The sequence below is a fragment of the Euleptes europaea genome, chromosome 9, assembly GCF_029931775.1.
Source record: "Euleptes europaea isolate rEulEur1 chromosome 9, rEulEur1.hap1, whole genome shotgun sequence".
Classification (NCBI taxonomy): domain Eukaryota; kingdom Metazoa; phylum Chordata; class Lepidosauria; order Squamata; family Sphaerodactylidae; genus Euleptes; species Euleptes europaea.
Genome location: NC_079320.1, coordinates 13,187,823 through 13,209,586, shown reverse-complemented (window position 1 = coordinate 13,209,586; position 21,764 = coordinate 13,187,823). Strand labels below are relative to the sequence as shown.

Sequence of the window (21,764 nt, the reverse complement as noted above, 5' to 3'; positions counted from 1 at the left end):
TTGTATCCAGGCAGACTTCTCCCCCTGCTGTCTTAATACATTTCAATACATCTGCAGAAAGGAAAAGAGGTTATTACACACTATTAAATCAGACTGCTTAAGTAGATCTTCCATATTCAGGGGAAATCTATCTTGCTGTCTCACTACCAACGACGGGAATTCTACCGCGCGTGCGCAGAACAGGACTCCCGCCCAACATTATCCAGGGAAACGCCCACTAGCGCCCCCTCGCCAATCACAAAGAAGGGTGGAAGTTATTATTGCCCCGCCCCATTGGACGTTTCCCTGGAGAATGTTGGGCAAGTCCTGTTCTGCGCACGCGCGGTAGAATTCCCGTCGTTTGTCGTGAGACAGCAAGCTAGATTTCCCCTGAATATGGAAGATCCACTTAAGGCCCTATTCCACAACTAATTTTTTATTCGGTCAACACGCCCTTCTAACAATCTTTTTCCGGCCAAATGAAGGGAGAAGCTTGAGCTGCCTATAAAAACGGGACGTCGGTCGTGACCCTCTCCGGGCGCGGCGTGGTGCCGCTCTAGCCCTTGACACCTCTATGCTGAGGGGGAAAAAATTCAAATCCCAGACCGGAAGTGCCTATGAGCGCAGAGACGAAACGGCCACAGGCGCGCGCTATCTCCATGGAGACGGCGGTCGACGTCCGAGTGACGTCAGAAGGCCGGCAAGCATGGCAGCCCTACGGCTACTCTCGCGTCTAACCAGGCCGCCTCGCCTCAGGTGCGGCCTCCTCGCTCGAGCGAGCGCGGCGCGCGTCCCCGAGGCCGCGCTCTGCGCCTTGTCCAATCGCCGCGAGCCTCGCTCCCCCTCGTTCCAAAGGGCGGGGCGGGCCCTCAGCACTCTCTCCACGGAGGGCTTGGTGCGAGCGGCCCCCGGCTCTCTTCAGCCCTACTTACGCCTCATGAGGCTGGACAAGCCCATTGGTGAGTTCACTTGTCACTCAAGGAGCGGGGAAGTTGTTTCTAACCTCCGCCCACACACTTAGTTCCCGCCTCCTGTTTTGTACCTTTGCTTAGGGCTTCGCGAGACTCGGGAAGCCCATTGGCGAGTTCTCTTGTGCCTCATCGGCAGTCTCCGCCTCTTTGGGTAGCCAATCAATAGTAGAGGGGCGGGGCTGTAGCTCAGTGGTAGAGTCTCTGCTTGGCATGCAGAAGGTCCCAGGTTCAATCCCTGGCATCTCCAGTTAAAGCAGTGGTTTCCAACCTTTTTTTGACCAGGGACCAATAGGACTTTTTTGTTCGGTGCAGGGACCCCAAGGTTCAAAATAAAAATTCTGAGAATTTGAAAATAAACTTTAATCATAACTGTTAAACATTAAACTTAGAATAATATTTGAATATGTTTTTTTTATAATAGAAAACTTTTAATTGAAAAGATTAATTATGGGTTTATAACTGTTTCGCGGACCTTAATTTAGTTCTCGTGGACCCCTGGGGGACCGTGGACCCCCGGTTGGGAACCAGTGAGTTAAAGGGACTAGGCAAGTAGGTGATGTGAAAGGCCTCTGCCTGAGACCCTGGAGAGCCGCTGCCAGTCTGAGTAGACAATACTGACTTTGATGGACCAAGGGTCTGATTCAGTATAAGGCAGCTTCATGTGTTCATGAGTGGGGGAATGAGAGCAAGCTTCCTGACCGAATCTTTACCTGTTTCTCAAAAATAATAGATATTCCTTGGATTTACTAGTGTAAATCCAGGATCCTATTATGTAATCTCTGTGCTTTCAGCACAATTCCCTTCTAAACCCACTGAAATGGATGGGCTTACAAAGTGGGCTTACACTGGAGTAACTCTCTTTAGGATTGCACTGTTAATGTCATGTTAGTGAATATGCTATGCTTCATTTCTTTATGGTGATTGCAGACTTATACAACCACCGATTTATTTGTTGTTGAACGTCCCATTTTGTTGGTTCTGCTGACTCACCATGTGTAATCCGCCTTGACTATAAAGAAGTAAATGTAAAATAATAACTGTGAGAATAAAATAGGCGAGGTGAGAAGAAGTGTCCCAAGTTTTATAAAAGATGGCATCAAAATAAGGGGTGATTTTTTTTGTTATTAAATATACATTGGGCTTGCCTGTAAAATATTTAGCAAAAATCTTCTGTGTTATTCCTAAAAAGTCTTTCAGTTGACTAAGAAAGCTACTGCTTTTCACCGCAGGCTTGTAGTACCCTTCTTTGGCCTTTCTCTTTAGCTATTGCTTCCTAACGAGATCTTTAGAAAAATGTCAGTACTAAACTACCTGGCACAATGAACATTGAGGCTGAATCTGGATAATTTGCTGCTCTGTGACTCACAGTTCTACAGAATCAGTGGTTTTATAGTCTTTAGACTTGACCTTTAGGTTCCTGCCTCATTGTCACACACTGTCAGTCTATTCTCAAGATGCTGCCTACTTCAAAATCTCCACGTTAATGTTGCCAACTTTTCAACTGGCCCTTGTTGCTGTGTCTTCAATACTAGCTTAATGAGGATGCAGTAGGATGGAGCTGTTCATCTGCGTTGTGGAAAGCTCCTGGAAATATGTGCTCCTCAAGCTGTGTGTGCAAGAGCAGGCTAGGCTAGCTTCCTTCTGGGTAGCTGGCAACCCTAACTAATTCCCCATGTTCTTCTTATGGAAAAAATGACTCTTGTGAGTAGCAAGAGGAAACGTGCAAGACTGCCAGTCTCCTCCCTAGCAAGCAGGAAGCTCAGCATACCTTGTCATCTTTTCAGTCTGTCTCACTTCCTCTTGCATCATGACGCTGGTCAGGTGGGACTAGGGGGGAGTTTCCCTACTTCTGTGTCTTAGATCCCCACCCTTCAAAAAGGAGACTGAGCTTGGACTGAACTTTCTAGGGTCTGTTTGTACTCTTAACGAAGTTAGAGGTTATACATTCAACAGGTCTCTGTTTCCTTTATTTGAAATATTTCTATCCTGCTTTTCTTCCAGTCAAGGGGGCTCAGAAGTGGCTGTGCATGCTATTACTATGGCTTACCATTTATTCGGCAACCTAGCCAGCAGTGACAAATGTTTTCACAAAGGAATGGCTCTAGTGTTAAGCCAGCCAGAACTCTATGCCGACTCTGCAAAATGTCTTGCTGCTAAGGCCTGTGGTTGCAGTTGGTTACCTTCCATGTTTTTATTTATTTACTGTATTTATAGCCTGCCTTTCTCACTGAGATTCAAGGCAGAGTACGCTATGTAAACTGATGCAATCAGTAAGATGAGACATCTGATAAGCGATGTAGTAGGACGAAGGTTATAGCAATCTAGATATAAATGGAAATTGAAGGGCTGATGGGCAACATTAAAGGGAGGGTCTGGGTTAGGTCATGACCTGCTGGATGCCACTTCCCTTATAAGCACGCCCAGGTGCTGCACAAAAGGCAGCTGGCACTGCAGTCTAAAATGCATACCCTCAAAGACGGGGGTGCCCTTGAGCACAAAGACAAAGTTATTCTATATATTGTCGAAGGCTTTCACGGTCAGAGTTCATTGGTTCTTGTAGGTTATCCGGGCTGTGTAACCGTGGTCTTGGAATTTTCTTTCCTGACGTTTCGCCAGCAACTGTGGCAGGCATCTTCAGAGTAGTAACACTGAAGGACAGTGTCTCTCAGTGTCAAGGGTGTAGACACTGTCCTTCAGTGTTACTACTCTGAAGATGCCTGCCACAGTTGCTGGCGAAACGTCAGGAAAGAAAATTCCAAGACCACGGTTACACAGCCCGGATAACCTACAAGAACCAAAGTTATTCTATGTTCAGGGACTTCTCCATTCATCTCAGTGAAAAGTGGCATCTCTGCAAGGTGCTCCTTCTCCACTAAAAAGAACGGGGGAAACACAGTCATGTTAAGAGCTATGTCTGAATGTAGCGCTTATGTTGTTCTGGACTGGGATATTTGAGTCTTATTCAGTGGAACTTACCTCCAAGAACTGTAGTGTGTATTCGGAATGAGGTGCCAATGTGTGATCCTAGCTAGCATCACTGACATCTGCTTTAGCTTTAGTCAAGTCCTCAGAGTTCATCAGGAGAGTTAACAGAACCCAATACCAGCAAAAACGTGGAAGCACATAATATCAGAGATCTGTTGCTTTTCCCCCCAGTTCAGTGTGTTTTGTATATTACCTCTTTTGTACATTGTCAACAGTTTGTAAAATCGTTGAGAAAGTAGCGGTGTGTATGGTGTGTTTCTCTAATTCTCTTTCACCATGAGTTATAACATACCAAACTAGGAAGTATTGTCTTGAAAATAAGTTTCACAATGAATTGTGTGCTTTTTCTTTGGGAAAGTTAGTTAGCGTCTACTTCCTCCCTTCTGTTTAATTTTTTCGCGTGCCAGTTTCTCTGCTGCTGTGCATTATTTTGTGTTTATATGTACTGTTTCATGGCTGGGGCTTAATGTCAAAGTTATCAAGTCCAAGATCTACCCTCCATTCCCTTTAACTGTTCAGTTTTCTACTCTCTTCTTGCCCTCCTCCTGAACAAAAAGGAAATTCCAGAAAAGAAGAAAGCGAAATTGGGAGATGGGATTAAATGAAGGAGCTCAGCTGACATCTCGATCGAATATTGATTTCCCCTGCATTTCTCCATCCTTAATCCCGTTTGTAATTTCTGTTTTAGGGACATGGCTGCTGTATCTTCCTTGCACCTGGAGTATAGGCCTTGCAGCTGAACAGGGCTGTTTTCCCTCCTGGTACACGCTGTTACTCTTTGGCACTGGAGCCATCCTGATGCGGGGAGCAGGCTGTACAATTAATGACATGTGGGATCAGGATTATGACAAAAAGGTAGAGAGAACTCCATGGACTTGAAAAGAACAGGCAGGCTCATAATGTTTTGCTAAGTAAGTAAACAAGCCTTTTTGTTAAGCGAGTTTCTTACCAAGAAAAGTTTTGTCAGGGCACCGGCCATTGCCACCGTCTGCACAGCAAGAGATCCATGGACACACTTCAGGCTTCCTCCATCGCTCCAAAAATAGAGCAGCCAAACAGCTTTTTAGCAACCCCGCCTCCCCAATTTAAAAGCAGCTCGCTGAGCTGTGATGGAAGTAGCAGACGCAAGAAAGCTGTAGCGAAACCTGCAACTTCAGAGCAAACTCTTTCCCGTTGCTTTTCCTGATCGGAGCAAGTCCAAATCACAAGCTTTTTTGTTAACTTTGCTTATTATGTTTGAAATTTGCCTGGAATTCATGTAAATGGTTATTTTTGAGAATACAATGTCTGCATTTCTGAGCAAAACATAATTCATTTTCTTATAATTGACAAAGAGCAGAACTCATAGGCCTCTAACCCATGTAGGTTCAATAGGGCAAAATCTATATCCCCGCTAAGCTCCTTCTCCCCTCCAAATTCCACTCTCTCCAGGCACTACTGGGGGGTGGGCACCAGAAATCTTCTGAATCTTTTATTTGAATTTTTTTTTATTTCAAATGTGCCTTAAATAACGATGGTCCAAATATTTTAGCACTGCCCCCAAACCTCCAGGGATTTCCCAAGCTCTGCAGAGTTGGGGGTGGCAGGAAGCTAGTATAAAGAGAAGCCAGCAGTCCCAGTTTCCCAGGGCATGGTGAGGTATGTCACATTGCAGAGCACAGACTAAAACAAGCTCCAGTCAAAGGAATACACAATCCCCAGAGTGGGTGTGGACCATTCCCAACCGTTGATGCATTTATAATTCTCTTCATTATTAAATGGTCAATTTACCTCTTTCAAAACGCAGTACAGTAATTAAGACAAATTTGGTTTTACAAAATACTTTCATCATTCAGGGTGTAGTCTCAAAGGCTACATTTTTAAAGTAGCTGCTATTTCAGTAATACATTTTCTCCAGCAAGAAAAAAGAGTAACTAGATCTTCCTCTGAATAGCCTGGTACGGTAGCCAAAAGCAGAGCAATTATGTTCTTTCTAACTCCTTTGTAGTATAGTAATTACAAAATAGCAGCACAGAGATGTGAAGGCCCATAAAAATTGGGGAAAACACTTTTTCTCTTTTTTCACAGTTTTTTCCAAAGCCTTTCTTTCAGTTTTTCTGATTGAAAAATTGGAAATTTGGGGAAGTACTGCAAAAACTCCTATTAAATATTTTCTCTGTTAGAATGACTGAAAGACAAAGTGGGCATGGTATAGATATATACAGCTCTTAAATCCAGGATGCATTTCTGTATATAGAAGGTAGAGTTATAACGTTTAAATAATTTGCACTGGATTACTACACCCAATAAGGTGTGTTTACTCCTGTTTGCTGCTCTGGTAAATGAAACCTTAATAATTCTATCCCCACCACTCACAGTATATGACAAATCTGGCTACTTGTTCCTTTGTTTATTTAACTTACATCTAAGCAATCTAATATCAGCTGCTTAAAAAGTTGATACCCATCCTCCAAAATCAGCTGAAGCTAAGATTAATGCCTTATTCTGACAATGAAGAAAAAGAGTTGGTTTTTATATGCTGACTTTCTCTACCAGTTAAGGGAGAATCAAACCGGCTTACAATCACCTTCCCTTCCCCTCCCCACAACAGACACCCTGTGAGGTAGGAGGTGTTAAAAGAGCTGTGACTAGCCCAAGGTCACCCAGCTGGCTTCATGCGTAGGAGTGGGGAAATAAATCCGGTTCACCAGATTAGCCTCTGCCGCTCATGTGGGGGAATCAAACCTGGTTCTCCAGATCAGAAAGCAGAAATTCTTTCTAAAACTGGATTGGGTCTTTTAACTGGCACTTAACAGAGAGCCAGCATAATGTTGTGGTTAATGTGTCGGGCTAGGATCTGGGAAACCAGGTTCATATCCCTACTCTGTCATGGAAGATTGCTGGGTGACCTTGGGCCAGACACACTCTCAGCCTAACCTACCTCACAGGGTTGTTGTGAAGATAAACTGGAAGAGAGGAGAATGATGTAAGCCGCTTTGGGTCTCCATTGGAGAGAGAGGTGGGATCTATATAAAGGAAAGAAAGAAAAAAGTTTGCAAAGTATTGTAGGAATGAGTATTTGGTACCTAATGATGATTTTAAAACTGTTGATCTTCTCAACGGTTTATGAACTGGCAAAGTTGGATGAATCTGAGTATTGTACATAAATCTCTAATGGGGGGGGGAATCCCCAAGTCCCTACTGAATCAAAGCCTCGTAGTATCAGATCTGCATTACAACTCAACAGCTTCTTGCTGAAGTCTCTTTGAAACTTTTCTGCTGAAGTACAGAATGTTAGTTGTTGAATGTCTAGGGAAAGTAAAGTATTCCCCAAGTTGGTACTTTGTTGGTGGAAATTGCCATCCACTCACAGCCAACTTACAGACCCCGGAAGGTTTTCAATCCAAGAGATGAACAGAACTGGTTTGCCGTTGCCTGGCTCTGCATAGCAACTCTGGACGTCCTTGGTAGTCTCCCATCCAAGTACCAACCATGGCTAACCCTGCTTCCGAGATTTGACAGGATTGGGCTATCCTGGGCCATCCAGCTGGTACTTTACAAAGGCTAATCTATGAGAGAGAATTAATTGGTGTATGAGGCCCAAAGTGACAAAGCTTCTGTACAGTGTGCATATATTGATGAGATAATAGAATGACTGAAATCCTTCTCTGCTTTTAGGTTGCAAGAACGGCATGCCGGCCGCTGGCTGCTGGAAAGATTTCAACTTTTCAATCTCTTGTCTTTCTTGGAGGGCAGCTGAGCTTGGCTTTATGTGTCCTTTTGTGTTTAAACTATTACAGGTAAGTAAAACACTTTGGCCATTTCCATCATAACCTTTGGCTTCGTGGGTGCGCTCCTTGAAATCCTTGCCTAGGCATGAATGTGAAAAATGCTGTATTAGAATCCAGCAACGATTCTAGGAAAGGTGTTTGAGCAAAAGGGCAATCCATATAGTTATGGATTGCTTTGGGAAATCTGCATGGTTGACCCATTCTGATGTCATGTCTTCCCTGGGCCCTGTATTGAGATAAGCCTTGCAGGGGAAGCAGCCGTTTACTATTAGGATATAAATAAAGTATTGAAAAGTTCCGTCCAGAGTTATGGGGGGGGGATTGGCCTGAATCTTCATTAGACTTCTATTGCAATAATATGCGTTGCTGTGGTAAACATAGGTTGGACATAGGATATATCAACATAAGAACATACATAAGAGAGGCCTTGCTGGGTCAGACCAAGTCCAGCAGTCTGTTCACACAGTGACCAACCAGATGCCTCTAAGGAAGGCCACAAACAAGATGACCGCAGCATCATTATCCTGCCTGTGTTCCACAGCATCTAAGATAATAGGCATGCTCCACTGATCCTGGAGAGAATAGGTATGCATCATGACTGGTAGCCATGAATAACTCCTCCATGAACATGTCCATTCTGCTCTTAAAGCCTTCCAAGTTGGCAGACATCACCACATCCTGGGGCAGGGAGTCCCACAATTTAACTATGTGTTGTGTACAGAAATACTTTTATCAATTTTGAAACTCTCACCCTCCAGCAACTCTGGAGGGTTTTCAAGGCAAGAGACAAACAGAGGTGGTTTGCCATTACCTGTCTCTGTGTAGCAATGGACTTCCTTTGAGATCTGCTATCCAGTTACTAACCAGGGCTGACCTTGCTTTAGCTTCTGGAACTGAACGAGATAGTGCTGTTCTCAGCCGTCCAGATTAGGGCATATATGGGTAGTAAACTATTATTAATTATCGAATCATTTTAAAACGTAATGCTATTAAATATTTGTAGTAAATTATTTTTTACAGGATTGCTTTTTTAAAACACAGCACATTTTGCATCCTTTCTACGGAGCATTCAGGGAGGCATGTGTGCCATTCTTTTTTTTTTAATCCTTGAAACAACCCTACGGAGAAAGGTTTGCCTGTGAGTGACTGTCCCTCTGACCCCCCCAGTAAGCGTCATGAGTGAACAGGGGTTTGAACTCAGGCCATCTCCCCCCGCCATTACCTCACACTGGCTCTAATTGAGCGGGCTTTTCATAATTTTGTACTCCGTGGGTTGATTCCCGTGGATCTCTTCCACTAACTCTTTCTCTTGTGCCGTGAGTTACAGGAAGGTACTACCATTAGCCGAACAGACCTATGGGATACAACCCTTGAATGGCTGTAAATTGACTTAATTGGCCGTAGCTCAGTGGTAGAGCATCTGCTTGGCATGCAGAAGGTCCCAGGTTCAATCCCCGGCATCTCCAGTTAAAGGGACTAGGCGAGTAGGTGATGGGAAAGACCTCTGCCTGACACCCTGGAGACCCGCTACCAATCTGAGTAGATAATACTGACTTTGATGGACCAAGGGTCTGATTCAGTATAAGGCAGCTTCATGTGTTCATGTCATTGCCCACCCCGAGTCGCCTTTGCAGAGTAGATTACAATGGATGTTCCTAAACCAAGACAAACGTTTTAATTAAGGGATTACTGATTTTATTGTAATGAATTTGTTGTAACCCGCCGTGAGCCTGGCCTTGGTTGGGGATTGAGGGCGGGCTAGAAATAAATAAATGAGTACAATAGTCATTCCTTTCATTTAAAAAAAAGCTTTTCTAATGCTTTTCTTTCTTTCACGCACAGTATTGTGTTAGGAGCAGCCTCTCTCTCTCTCGTGGTGACCTATCCCCTTATGAAGAGAATAACATACTGGCCTCAGCTGGTCTTGGGTGAGCTTCACAATTTCTGTTTCTTGCAAATGGCTTCTTCCTACTGGTGGTGATAGATTTTGGAAGTATTTAACAGCATGTAATTATGGAATGTTTATGCCACCTCTCCAGAGACTTCAGGATTCTCAGGTTGCCATGTAGGATTGAAGCCCTTTGGGGATGTGTAATTAGTCGAACAGTTACTTGGCTCAGAAATTTTGCAACGCTTGCCACTCTTATGATGGGTTGACCCTGGTGAACCATGGCATTTGTGTGTGTGTTAAGTGCCATCAAGTCGCTTCCAACTCATGGCGACCCTATGAATCAGTGTCCTCCAAAGTGTCCTATCTTTGACAGCCTTGCTCAGGTCTTGCAAACTGAGGGCTCTGGCTTCCTTTATAGAGTCAATCCATCTTTGTTGGGTCTTCCTCTTTTCCTGCTGCCCTCAACTTTTCCTAGCATGACTGTCTTTTCCAGTGACTCTTCCCTTCTCATAATGTGTCCAAAATACGATAGCCTCAGTTATTTTAGCCTCTAGGGTCAGGTCAGGCTTGATTTGATGTATAACCCACTGGTTTGTTTTTTTGGCAGTCCATAGTATCCGTAACACTCTCCTCCAACACCACATTTCAAAGGAATCTACTTTCTTCCTGTCAGCTTTCTTCATTGTCCTGCTTTTAGTGCATTCTAAATAAGAAGCAATAAAGAAATTGATGCTGGCAGAGGTAGAATGGGAAAATTAAAATCTTTCCACCCTTCTGCGATCCCTCTCTGCTGTTGAATTCTTTATTGTACACTAGCAGGAGATGGCAAAAGCAGAATCTCGGAGGGGGGTACCTCTCCCAAGTCCATTTATAGACCCCCAGATAAGCATGCGCAACTAGAACTCAAACTTGGAATTTTCCAGTGAAACTGACTTCTTAGTATCTTTTCTCTGCAGCTGGTCATGGCTTGTTCGAGACCAGGTCTAGTTTCAAGGTCACTTATTTTTTGCAGTCACAGCACAATCCGCCAAGCCTATATGATTTCACCATTCTGATATGTCTCCAGTCTGGCTCAGTTTTACTTCCACGCTGACACTCTGTGTTCCTCTTTGTAGCATATATCGTCTAATGTAATACTTCCTCTGCTTGTGTGTGTGTGTGTGTGCCATCAAGTCATAGCTGACTTATGGTGACCCTATAGGGTTTTCAAGGCAAGAGACGTTCGAAGGTGGTTTGCCATTGCCTGCTTCTGCGTGGTCTGGGAGGGTCCTGAGAGAACTGTGACAGGACCAGGGTCACCCAGCAGGCTTCATATTGTCCAGTATAATACACCCTCTGCCCATAGGGTGGACCATATTCACTAGAGAGAAGGTTTCTGTCCCTTTAAAGAACTATGTAGAAATCCTGAGCCAGTACCACCAATTGCTTCCCAGAACTTGGAGGTGAAGGAAGCTCTGCTTGCCCAGATTACCTGACATGCATAACCACTGAAGAAACCTCTTCTTAAAAACCTCCAGGGAAGGAGAGCTCACCACCTCCCGAGGAAGCCTGTATCACTGAGGAACCACTCTAACTGTTAGAAAATTCTTCCTAATGTCTAGACGGAAACTCTTTTGAGCTTAGTGCACATATGGATTCACAGAGCCCTCACAATAATTCCAAGGGTCCCCAGCCCCCAGGTTGGAATAGGATCTGGGAGACCTGAATTCAAATTCCCAGCTCTGCCATGAAGCTTGCTGGATGATGCTAAACCCCAGTCACTTTCTCTCAGCCTGATCTACCTCACAGGATAGTTGTGAGACCATAATGGGGAATGGAGACCCTTTTACAACTCTCCTGAGCTCCCTGGAGGAAGAGCAGATAAAAATGTGGTAGATAACTGCATTTTTTTTTCTTTTGTCATCTCTCTTAGGTCTCACCTTCAACTGGGGTGCGTTACTTGGGTGGTCGGCTGTCAAAGGCTCTTGCGACTGGTCTGTTTGCTTGCCCCTGTATTTCTCGGGAGTCCTTTGGACACTGATATATGACACCATTTATGCTCATCAGGTATATAAATTTTTTCCTGGCTTGCTTAAAACCTATGTTCTGGGACAAACTTTCCCTGGCTGCACTTTTTGATAGCATGCGGCTGTACAATTTGTTCCTTTGGGGAGATTTTTCACCTGCACGTTAGTAAACAACGTACAGCCACTTCCTCGTTACAGTTTTCTTTGTGTAAGCAAACAAGAATAGAAGAACCCCACAAAAAAGTAACTGAGTGTGCATTTGGGGCTGTTGTTTTTGTCTCAAACTGCAGTTATTTATTCATTTAGATACTTCTGAGCTGCCCCTTCAGAGTCCTGCTTGAGGCAGCTGACAATTAAAAACTGCTGTAAAAAAACACAAGCCATTAACAAGCATAAGAATTAATGGGAGTATCGGGATTCAAAATTGTCTTCTTGAAAACAATGGTCATTTATGCACTGGAGGTTTTGCCTTGGATTTGCCGCTCTCCAGATGCACATTTTTCCCATCCGAATGCTCAAAACTCTGGATGGGGGGCTTATTTTTGAGTTTTGAGAATTCGGGTGGGGAAAATGTGCATCTGGAGAGCAGCAAAACTTCCAGTGCATAAATGACGCTAGCCTTTTTTTGTCTTTTTTGCTGTCTAGTCACATCTGATTTATGGCAACCCTTGGTGGGGTTTTCAAGGCAAGAGTCGTTCAGAGGTGGTTTGCCATTGCCTACCTCCGCATCACACCCCTCGTATTCCTTGGAGGTCTCCCGTCCAAATACTTGCCAGGGTCGACCCTGCTTAGATTCTGAGATCTGACGAGATCAGGCTAGCCTGGGCTATCCAGGTCAGGGTAATGAAAATGATCTAGGGGGGTATTAAGGGCTCTGGCGAGATACAGCCCTTCCTGCTTTTTTAGGCCACTACATATATTAAATGTGCAAAAACAGTAGTGGGAGATAATACTGTGCCTCATGTGAAAGCGGATATTAAGGCTTTGGGTGTTGTGAAAAGCCCTGACCTCTGCTACCAAAACCAAAATAGAGTGGGGGGCAGACATTTTACTACTCTGAGATACGCTGGGATTTGACTTAGGGTAGTAAATACACCCCAAATACCAATTTATGGGAGCTGTGTCACACAAGATCCCAAGTTTTTAGTGTGAGAAAGCCCTTGTCTGATACGTTATAGCTTTCCTTTATCCCTTAGAAGCTCCTTGATCCATTGATCTTGAGCAGCATATATCTAATGTTGGAGGGATATAAGGACTGAAACAAATCTTGCCGCTGACAATGTAGCCTTGGGATCCCTGTCACTTAGAAAACAAAACCTTACAACTTTGGACTGTGTTGCTTTGGTGTAACTTGTTTCTGTGGAATTCAAAAGCAGTTTTTAAAGGCGTTGTTTTTAATTCCTCAGACTGCTTTATTTGTCCTGATTGTCTGCATTGTTGATGCTTTTATGCTGATGATGAAGAGCTGCCCTGGGTCATAATGGCGGGACACAAATCCAAAAATAAATGTCTGTAGCTATAGATGCTAATATGCTGTCCTTATCAGCTAACCACCTTAATCTTGAGGATGATGAGACTTTGGAATTACTACACACCCGATCTTTTCCACGGCCAGGAGTGATTCATTGGGAGCACATTAATCATAGAGCCTCTGGCTGCCCATAAATAAATAAGGAATTGGGCGGGGGCACATGAAAATCTGCCTCACCCCTTGAACACCCCCCCCCTTGAAAGCATCCTCTAATTTCTTAGGAGCTGGGGCAGAGGGATTTCTCCTCCCCTCCTTTTCTTTAGACAGTTCTTTGCCTACATTGACTGTATTGTTGCCTTACTCTGTTTGTTTGCACTGTTTTCCAATTTTCAGCCTAGCCCCAGTACCTTGTTTTGTTAGAGATTTGTGCTGTTTATTTGAATTGTTGTTACCATATTTTATAATCTGCTTCAAGTCTCCATGAGAAAGGTGGTCTAAAATGAATGATAATAATATTTTCCCTCTTCAACTGATGCTCAGATGAACGCATGAAGTGCCTTATACTGAATCAGACCCTTGGTCCATCAAAGTTAGTATTGTCTACTCAGACCGGCTACAGCTCTCCAGGGTGTCAGGCAGAGGTCTTTCCCATCACCTACTCGCCTAGTCCCTTTAACTGGAGATGCCTGGGATTGAACCTGGGACCTTCTGCATGCCAAGCAGATGCACTACCACTGAGCCACAGCCCCTCCCCAACATTCTGTACCTCCTGAAATGTATTCACTGCTCAACTTGCTACTGTTTGTGTGTGGGAAGAGCGGTGGTCTTTCATTCAGGAGCTTCTTGCCTTGCAGGTCATGTTCCTAATTGATGCATTTCGATGCTTTCTTCTTAGAAGCTCTCACTTTCAGAAAGTATCTTTTACACATCAGAAGTATATTTGAATTCAAGTACTTTAGGTCACCTTTTTAAAAATATAATGGATTCCTTGTGATTTGGTAGATTTTCTCCAATTCTTTTCATTGTTGGTTTAGTCTGGGACAAAAATGCCCTGGAGATCTTCCTGATACAATTTTCAGCTGTAGTGCACACTTCCTGGACAAAAAAAATACAAAAGGACCACTTCCCCCCATATCAGTCTTTTTAATGTCACTGACATTAGACTTCTGTGTTAACATATATACCCACTTCCAACGTAGGATAAAGAAGACGACATTGCCATTGGTGTGAAATCGACAGCCCTCCGATTCAGTGAAAACACGAAACAGTGGCTCAGCGGCTTCAGTGCCCTGATGCTTTTGGGGCTGACGGCAACAGGAATGAACTGTGATCAGACTTTCCCGTACTATGCAGCTGTGGCAGCTGTAGGCATCCACTTGGCGCAGCAGGTTAGATTCCCAACTTTATGCTGTTTTGATGGGATAAATGTTCTATCGGATGTACATTCTTCAGCCTCTTTACTGCAGCAGCCGGATGTTTCATATCTTTTGGCTTTCCTAAGAACAGTAGATTCTTTTGAATTGTGGTGTTGGAGGAGAATGTTATGGATACCGTAGACTGCCAAAAAAACACCATATAAGTGGGTTATAGATCAAATCAAGCCTGAGCTGTCCCTAGAAGCTAAAATGACTAAACTGAGGCTATGTTATTTTGGTCACAAGAGTCACTGGAAAAGACAGTCATGCTAGGAAAAGTTGAGGGCAGCAGGAAAAGAGATGGATTGACTCAAAGAAAGCCACAGCCCTCAATTTGCAAGATCTGAGCAAGGCTGTCAAAGATAAGGCATTTTGGAGGACATTGATTCATAGGGTCGCCATAAGTCAGAAGCGACTTGGCGGCACTTAACACATACACAAGAACAGAGTGGCATTTCCCCCCTGTGCAATTTGTTTTTATTACCTTTTCTGAAAGGTGAGTTCCACCGCAAACCAGGTAGAGGACAAACACTTTAGCTGACCTACTCTCTTCCCCTGCAGTGCAAGATGGGAACTGTACAAGGGAAAAAGAAGGAAGTCCAGTTCTCCTGAATCTGATTTCTTTTCTCATTCTTGGAGATCTCTGGAGGTGGGGAGGTGAGATTCCACTACCTGCAGGCCAGTTTATGCACTCAGCAGAATCAGGTGTCGAACTTTCCCCACAGGTGTGTGTGTGTGTGTGTTAAGTGCCGTCAAGTCACTTCCGACTCATGGCGACCCTATGAATCAGTGTCCTCCAAAACATCCTATCCTTAACAGCCTTGCTCAGATCTTGCAAACTGAGGGCCGTGGCTTCCTTTATAGAGTCAATCCATCTCATGTTGGGTCTTCCTCTTTTCCTGCTGCCTTCAACTTTTCCTAGCATGATTGTCTTTTCCAGTGATTCTTCTCATGACGTGACCAAAATACGATAGCCTCAGTTGAGTCATATTAGCTTCTAGGATCAGTTAGGCTTGATTTGATCTAGAACCCACCGATTTGTTTGGTTTTTTGGCAGTCCAAGGTATCCGTAACACTCTCCTCCAACACCACACAGGCATGTGTATGTGTGTCCATTTTTGAATGCCCCTATGTGTGTATGCTAGGGAACTCCCAGCACGTGTGTGTGAGGGGAAATATAGCAGAGCGAGAATGAATCCTTCTCCTTGACTTGCCAGCCTTGTACATGCACTGTGTAGCCCATTACTGGCTATGGGGTGGCATAAGTACTGAAACTTGAGTGGGGAGGATGCTTTTTCCATAGCTGAGGGTAGGGCTGTCAAAAAAAAAAATTCGGTACAGTTCGGATTCGGCCGAATTTGACCCTTGTGGGGTCGGTACGTGCCGAAGTCCGAACTCCCCCGCTTCGGATCCCCGGTAATTCGGGGGGATCCGGAGTTCGGGGGAAAATTTGGCCGAAGCGCGCCTTCAGGGATTCCCTGACAGCCCGCCTCCCTTCTGCGGGCTACCCTGAAGGTGGGCGGGCTGTCATTGAAACTCATCTGCGCCTCCCGGGCGGGAGGCGCAGATGAGTTTAAATGACAGCCCGCCCCCCTTCAGCGGGCTACCCTGAAGGGGGGTGGGCTGTCATTGAAACTCATCTGCACCTCCCGGGCGGGAGACGCAGATGAGTTTCAATGACAGCCCGCCTCCCTTCTGTGGGCTACCCTGAAGGGGGGTGGGCTGTCATTGAAACTCATCTGCGCCTCCCGGGCGGGAGGCGCAGATGAGTTTCAATGACAGCCCGCCTCCCTTCTGCGGGCTACCCTGAAGGGGGGCGGGCTGTCATTGAAACTCATCTGCGCCTCCCGGGCGGGAGGCGCAGATGAGTTTCAATGACAGCCCGCCTCCCTTCTGCGGGCTACCCTGAAGGGGGGCGGGCTGTCATTGAAACTCATCTGCGCCTCCCGGCCGGGAGGCACAGATGAGTTTAAATGACAGCCCGCCTCCCTTCAGGGGAGCCCGCTGAAGGGAGGCGGGCTGCCCTTTAAACTGATCTGAGCCTCCCAGCTGGGAGGCGCAGATCAGTTTAAAGGGCAGCCCGCGCCTTTCAGCGGGCTCCCCTGAAGGGGGGCCGAATTGGCCGAATTTATTCGCGAACTCCCGAACTCGCTGAATTCGGCCCCCCCGGTTGCCCGCCAGATTTGAGTTCTGATCCGTCCGAACTGAAAATCACCGAATCAGGGGAAATTCGGTTGATTTTCAGTTCGGACCGAACCGAATTGACAGCCCTAGCTGAGGGTGTGGGATCCTCCAATTCCATATTCAGTTTTTCCCCTAATTAGTTCCCAAGCATGATGCTGACAGGAAGGAGGAAAGAAAAGGGCAAAATCAATACACTGCTCCTCTCTTTATGGAGTTTCAACGGGATGAGGTCATGCTGCTGAGAAATTCCATTGACTTGAGTGTGTGGAGAGAGCAGGGTGTGAGGTAACACTGAGGAGACTTCTACTCTGCCAGAGGTATTCTTTATGACCCTGAGCGTGTCACTTTAGTTCCTTAGTTATCCCATGGCGATACTAGTTCAGGCAGGAAGTTGTTTGCTTGCAGGTATATTTAAAAAGGCAGTTGTCCTGCCTGCAGCCTAAAGTACTGCAAATCCAGTCTTTATGATATATTTTATTATATGTTTTGTTTTATTTCTAGATTCGAGTCCAGTAACACCTTAGAGACCAACAATATTTGGGGGGGCTGAGCTTTCAAGTGTCAAAGCTCCCTTTGTCAGATACCTACTTCATTTACCGCTTTATTTCTAAACGTCCTCAGAGCAGCTTACAGCAACATAAGGCTTCCAAAAACAAATCTGAAAAAACACACAATTACAGCTGATACAAGGCATGTATTACAGCTGATACAAGACATGGGGAGCTTTTTTTAGTTCCCTGCCCCCTGAAGCTCAGGGGCTTGTCGAAACCAAACATTTGCACCACCCTTATAAAGACACAAGTCGCCTGGATGTGACTGATCTGCTTCAGTGGCCAGTTCTAAGGCTGTTGTCGGTAAAGCCTTGGGGTGGATCCTAATCCGCTGGTTCTGTTGGCGCTGGGAGCCAACATGGTGTAGTGGTGAAGAGCGATGGTTTGGAGCGGTGCAATCCGATCTGGAGAGCATGGTTTGATTCCCCACTCCTCCACATGAGCGGCGGAGGCTAATCTGGTGAACTGGATTTGTTTCCCCACTCCTACATATGAAGCCAGCTGGGTGATCTTAGGCTAGTCACACTCTCTCTGCCCCACCTACCTCACAGGGTGTCTGTTGTGGGGAGGGGAAGAGAAGGTGATTGTAAGTCGGTTTGAATCTTCCTTAAGTGGTAGAGAAAGTCGGCATATAAAAACCAACTCTTCTTCTTCAGACGTTCCACCAGCAGAATTGCATTTCCACTGGTTGAGGAAGGGAGGGCGATTTCCTCTGAATTCTCCCTCCCATTGCAAGCCTCTGCTTTGCCCCTCCCACTGTTCCTGGGGGTTCACTGGATAGCAGGAGCCCAAGTTCAGGGACACCGAAGGCCCCATGGGTGGTGGTGGGGGAAGTATCTTCCTGCAGCATGACTCCATTCACACTAGGATTCAAACCCCTCATTCTAGCAACTATAATTGTAGCTCCAGGTAGTGGTTGTACACAAAGAGGAGACTTGTCTCCCGATCTTGCTGAATGTACAAATGGGGACTTGTGTTCTTCCCCATCCCTGAGTGTAGCAGGCTCCTATGAGGCTACGCTCATTAATTTTCATTCAGCTGGACTGAGTGAGAGAGACTCCTTCCCAGCCACTGATATGGGAAATACACAGATAATGGGCAGTTGGTCTCTTTCCCATCTACCTTTGATTGACTAATCATGGGGCCTCTGCACATCTTCTGTTACCTTTTTCAGAATGCTAGGAGAATCTGCTCTATTCTAGGAGGATCCGCTTTCATCTGTCGCTTTGATCACCCTTTAGTGGTAATTAGGGATGTGCAAAAAAGAAAAAATTCAGTAAATTTCAGGTTTGGGTTTATTGGGGCCAATTTTTTTCGGTAAACCCAAAATAAGCCAAATTCCCATATGGTTAGATATTCGGGCATTCGCGCCTATGGGGATTTTTTTTTACGATGCTGCAAATTTGGGGGCTCTACCTCAAAAACTGTCCCCTCCAGGAGCTTCGCAAAGCCTGGGGAAAACTGAACCTGGAAAAGCCAAATGAACACCCAGTTTTTTCGGGAATGGCCAATTTCTGCTTTGGCTTTCCCTCCTTTTGGCATTTGGTAAACCCAAACCCGAAATTTACCGAAATTGCTTTTTTTCGGGGGGGGGGGGGTCAGTTCGGGTTTATCAAAATGTACAAGCCTAGTGGTAATTTTATCTCTGCTGTGCATACAGCAATGTAAGCAGGTGGTCATTAAGAGTGGTGGAGTCTGCAGATGAGGCTTTTACTGCATGATTCTTCCCACCCTCCCCAGATTTGACTGAGTGCTCATACATGGTAAAATCCTAAATTGGATTTTCCCCCTCCCCATATATTGCTACTGGTAAGCTACCACATAATTCCCTGACCTGGATGGCCCAGGCCTGATCTCATCAGACCTCAGAAGCTAAGCAGATTAGTACTTGCATGGGAGACCACCAAGAAGTCCAGGGTTGCTACGCAGAGGCAAGCAATAGCAAACCCTCCTTTGTTTGTTTCTTGCCTTTAAAACCCCATGGGGTTGCCATAAATTGGGTGCAACTTGACGGTGCTATAAACATACACACAAGTGCAAGCTACTACATGGGTTATGGTCATCGCTATTTGCATTGTCATTTCAGAGCCAGAGCTTAAGGGGTGTGTTGTACTGATTACTGGAACGATTCTACAGATTCATATCCTTCCCCCTCCCCCATTTTGGTGTGCTTCTAAATATTAACAGAATTGATGGTGGCAATAGTGGTGTTATTTGGTGCCATCCCTGTATATTTGTAGAGTGTAATAAAAGAAAAAAGGTCCCTGCTTGAGCTGTTTAAATTCTGTCAGCAGTGAGAAAGAAAGTAGAAGAGAAGGCAGGACAGCTGGCAAAGAGAGCAGCAGAAATTAATAGAGGGCTGAGTTTTGTTGCATTATATGAAAAGTAAATTGATGGCAACCCACAAAAGACTCTGAAGAAGAAGGGATCTGAGGAAGGCATTAACAAGGCACAGACTCAGCAAATAATAGAAGTAGCTAACTTTAATATTAATGCATTGCCTCTTTTCTCAGATATACACTTTGGACATACACAGTCCTGAAGATTGCTGGAAAAAGTTTTCTTCTAACCGCACCGTAGGACTCTTGCTTTTCATAGGGATTGTTCTTGGGAATTTACAGAAAAGCAAAGATACAGAAGAAACACGGAAACCTTTAGGTAGTACTTAGTGCAAGCATAATGAACTTTGTTTTGTGGCCAAGAAAAATGAGCCCAAGGAGATTTAAAAAAAGAAGTTCTGCACAATTTTGGCGAGTTAGTTCTTTGCACTTGAAATGCTTCGTGGAAGTAGTCCTTTCTAAGATTATGAATCTTTTTTACGTCCAGAGTCTGTGAGTGTGTGGTGATAAAATGTTTGAGGCCTTCCTGCTGAAGTTTTGGAGAAATGCCTACAGGTCTGTCATTCACTGGAGCCTATGGGGTCCTGCAAGGTTTCATCTTGTCCCCTATTCTCTTTTGGAGAGCAAAGAAGTGGAGAAATGCCTGCATGTCAACACCCAAATCTGAATACTGTCAAATTGCAGTAGGTGCTCCAAAATTGTTCTGTAAATGCAACCCATTATTTTGCAGTTGTGACACTATTGCAAAAAGTTATTAAATACTTAGTTGGCGTCCCCTATGCTCTTTCGGAGAGTGTAGTTTTTGGAAATGGCCGCAGGTCAGCACCCAAATCTGAATACTGTAAAATTGAAGTAGGCGTTCCAGAATTGTTCTGTATATACAACCCATTATTTCACAGTTGTGACACTATTGCAAATTGTTATACTTATTAAACAGTTGGCGTTAAAAGTTCTATTGTGATGTGTTCTGGAACAATGAAGCGTAAACTATATTATGAGCTTTGTCAAGGTGACATTTGATTTTGCGGTGTTCTCGCTTTGTACCATTCACGTGTTCTAGATCCACAACTGGCTCCTACTCAACAATGTAATTTTGGGATAGTTGTCAGTGAGGTGTAATGGTTAAGAGTGTCAAACTAGGAGCTGGGAACGTTAAGGTAGTCCCCTTTGCAAGCACTGGGTCGTTCCTGACCCATGGGGTGACATCACATCCCAACGTTTACTAGGCAGACTGTGTTCACGGGACGGTTTGCCTTCCCCAGTTGTCTACACTTTACCTTCCCCAGTTGTCTACACTTTACCTTCAGCAAGCTGGATACTCATTTTACCAACCTCGGAAGGATGGAAGGCTGAGTCAACCTTGAGCCAGCTACCTAAAACCGACTTCCGTCAGGATCAAACTCAGGTTGTGAGCAGAGCATTTGACTACAGTACTGCAGCTTACCACTCTGTGCCACGGGGCTCCTAGGAGCTGGGAAACCCACCCAGGGTCAAATCCCCACTCTGCCCTGGAAGCTTTCTGGGTGACCTCGGGCCAGTCACATACCCTCTGAAAGGGTTATTGTGAGGATGGAATGGAGGGAGAAAGCTGTAAGCCTCTTTGGATCCCCACTGTGTATAAATAAAGTGAATAAAAAATTCCGGGCTGTGCTTGGACAATTGCTTTGGATAGATCTGTCTGTCTCAGGAGGATCTGGCAGGTCCCAGGTCTCCGTGCATTCACTGGAGCCTTGGGTCATGGCCTATGGGGTCCTCCGGCAAGGTTCCATCTTGTCCCCTATGCTCTTTAACCTTTACATAAAACTGCTGGGCGAGGTCATCTGGAGATTTGGGCTGGGCCGTTACCAATATGTGGATGGCACTCAGCTCCAGCTCGTGCTTCCAGCTGATCCCAGGGCACACTAGAAACCCTAAAAAGGAGGTAAGACAGATGGCTCTGCCCCCAGGCCAGTGGTGGCTATACGAGTCGTAGTTCCTTCTGTTATGGTCTGGAACCTGGGAACAGTGACTAGCAAGGATCCCAGTTCTTGGCGGGAGGTATCGAGTGAGGGTTGAAATCGAGGCCAGGGATTTGTCCATGGAAGCTGCAGCTGGAGAGGGGGAGCCCAAAGCACTGAGTTGTTTCTCTTATAACCACTAGAAACCCAGAACTGGTGCCTGGTGGCAGTTTGAGCGTTGATGTGAGCTAATAAACGGACACTT

The 21,764-nt window shown here is 45.2% G+C and overlaps 1 protein-coding gene across 1 annotated transcript; it reads left to right on the top strand.

Annotated features, from left to right (window-relative positions):
- Positions 1–685: 685 nt before the first annotated feature.
- On the top strand, positions 686–19,895 carry COQ2 (coenzyme Q2, polyprenyltransferase). Its single transcript, XM_056855671.1, has 7 exons — positions 686–938; positions 4,624–4,790; positions 7,593–7,714; positions 9,548–9,633; positions 11,509–11,642; positions 14,273–14,461; positions 19,737–19,895. Exons 1-7 carry the CDS (start codon positions 686–688, stop codon positions 19,890–19,892), a joined length of 1,107 nt encoding a protein of 368 aa, XP_056711649.1. The 3' UTR covers positions 19,893–19,895.
- The last annotated feature ends 1,869 nt before the right edge of the window (positions 19,896–21,764 follow it).

Excerpts from the sequence above, each read along its gene's own strand:
- COQ2 (XM_056855671.1), top strand. The coding sequence starts at position 686 with ATGGCAGCCCTACGGCTACTCTCGCGTCTAACCAGGCCGCCTCGCCTC. Across the intron at positions 9,634-11,508 it reads CTGGCCTCAGCTGGTCTTGG|GTCTCACCTTCAACTGGGGT; the intron begins GTGAGCTTCACA and ends CATCTCTCTTAG. Across the intron at positions 11,643-14,272 it reads ACACCATTTATGCTCATCAG|GATAAAGAAGACGACATTGC; the intron begins GTATATAAATTT and ends CTTCCAACGTAG.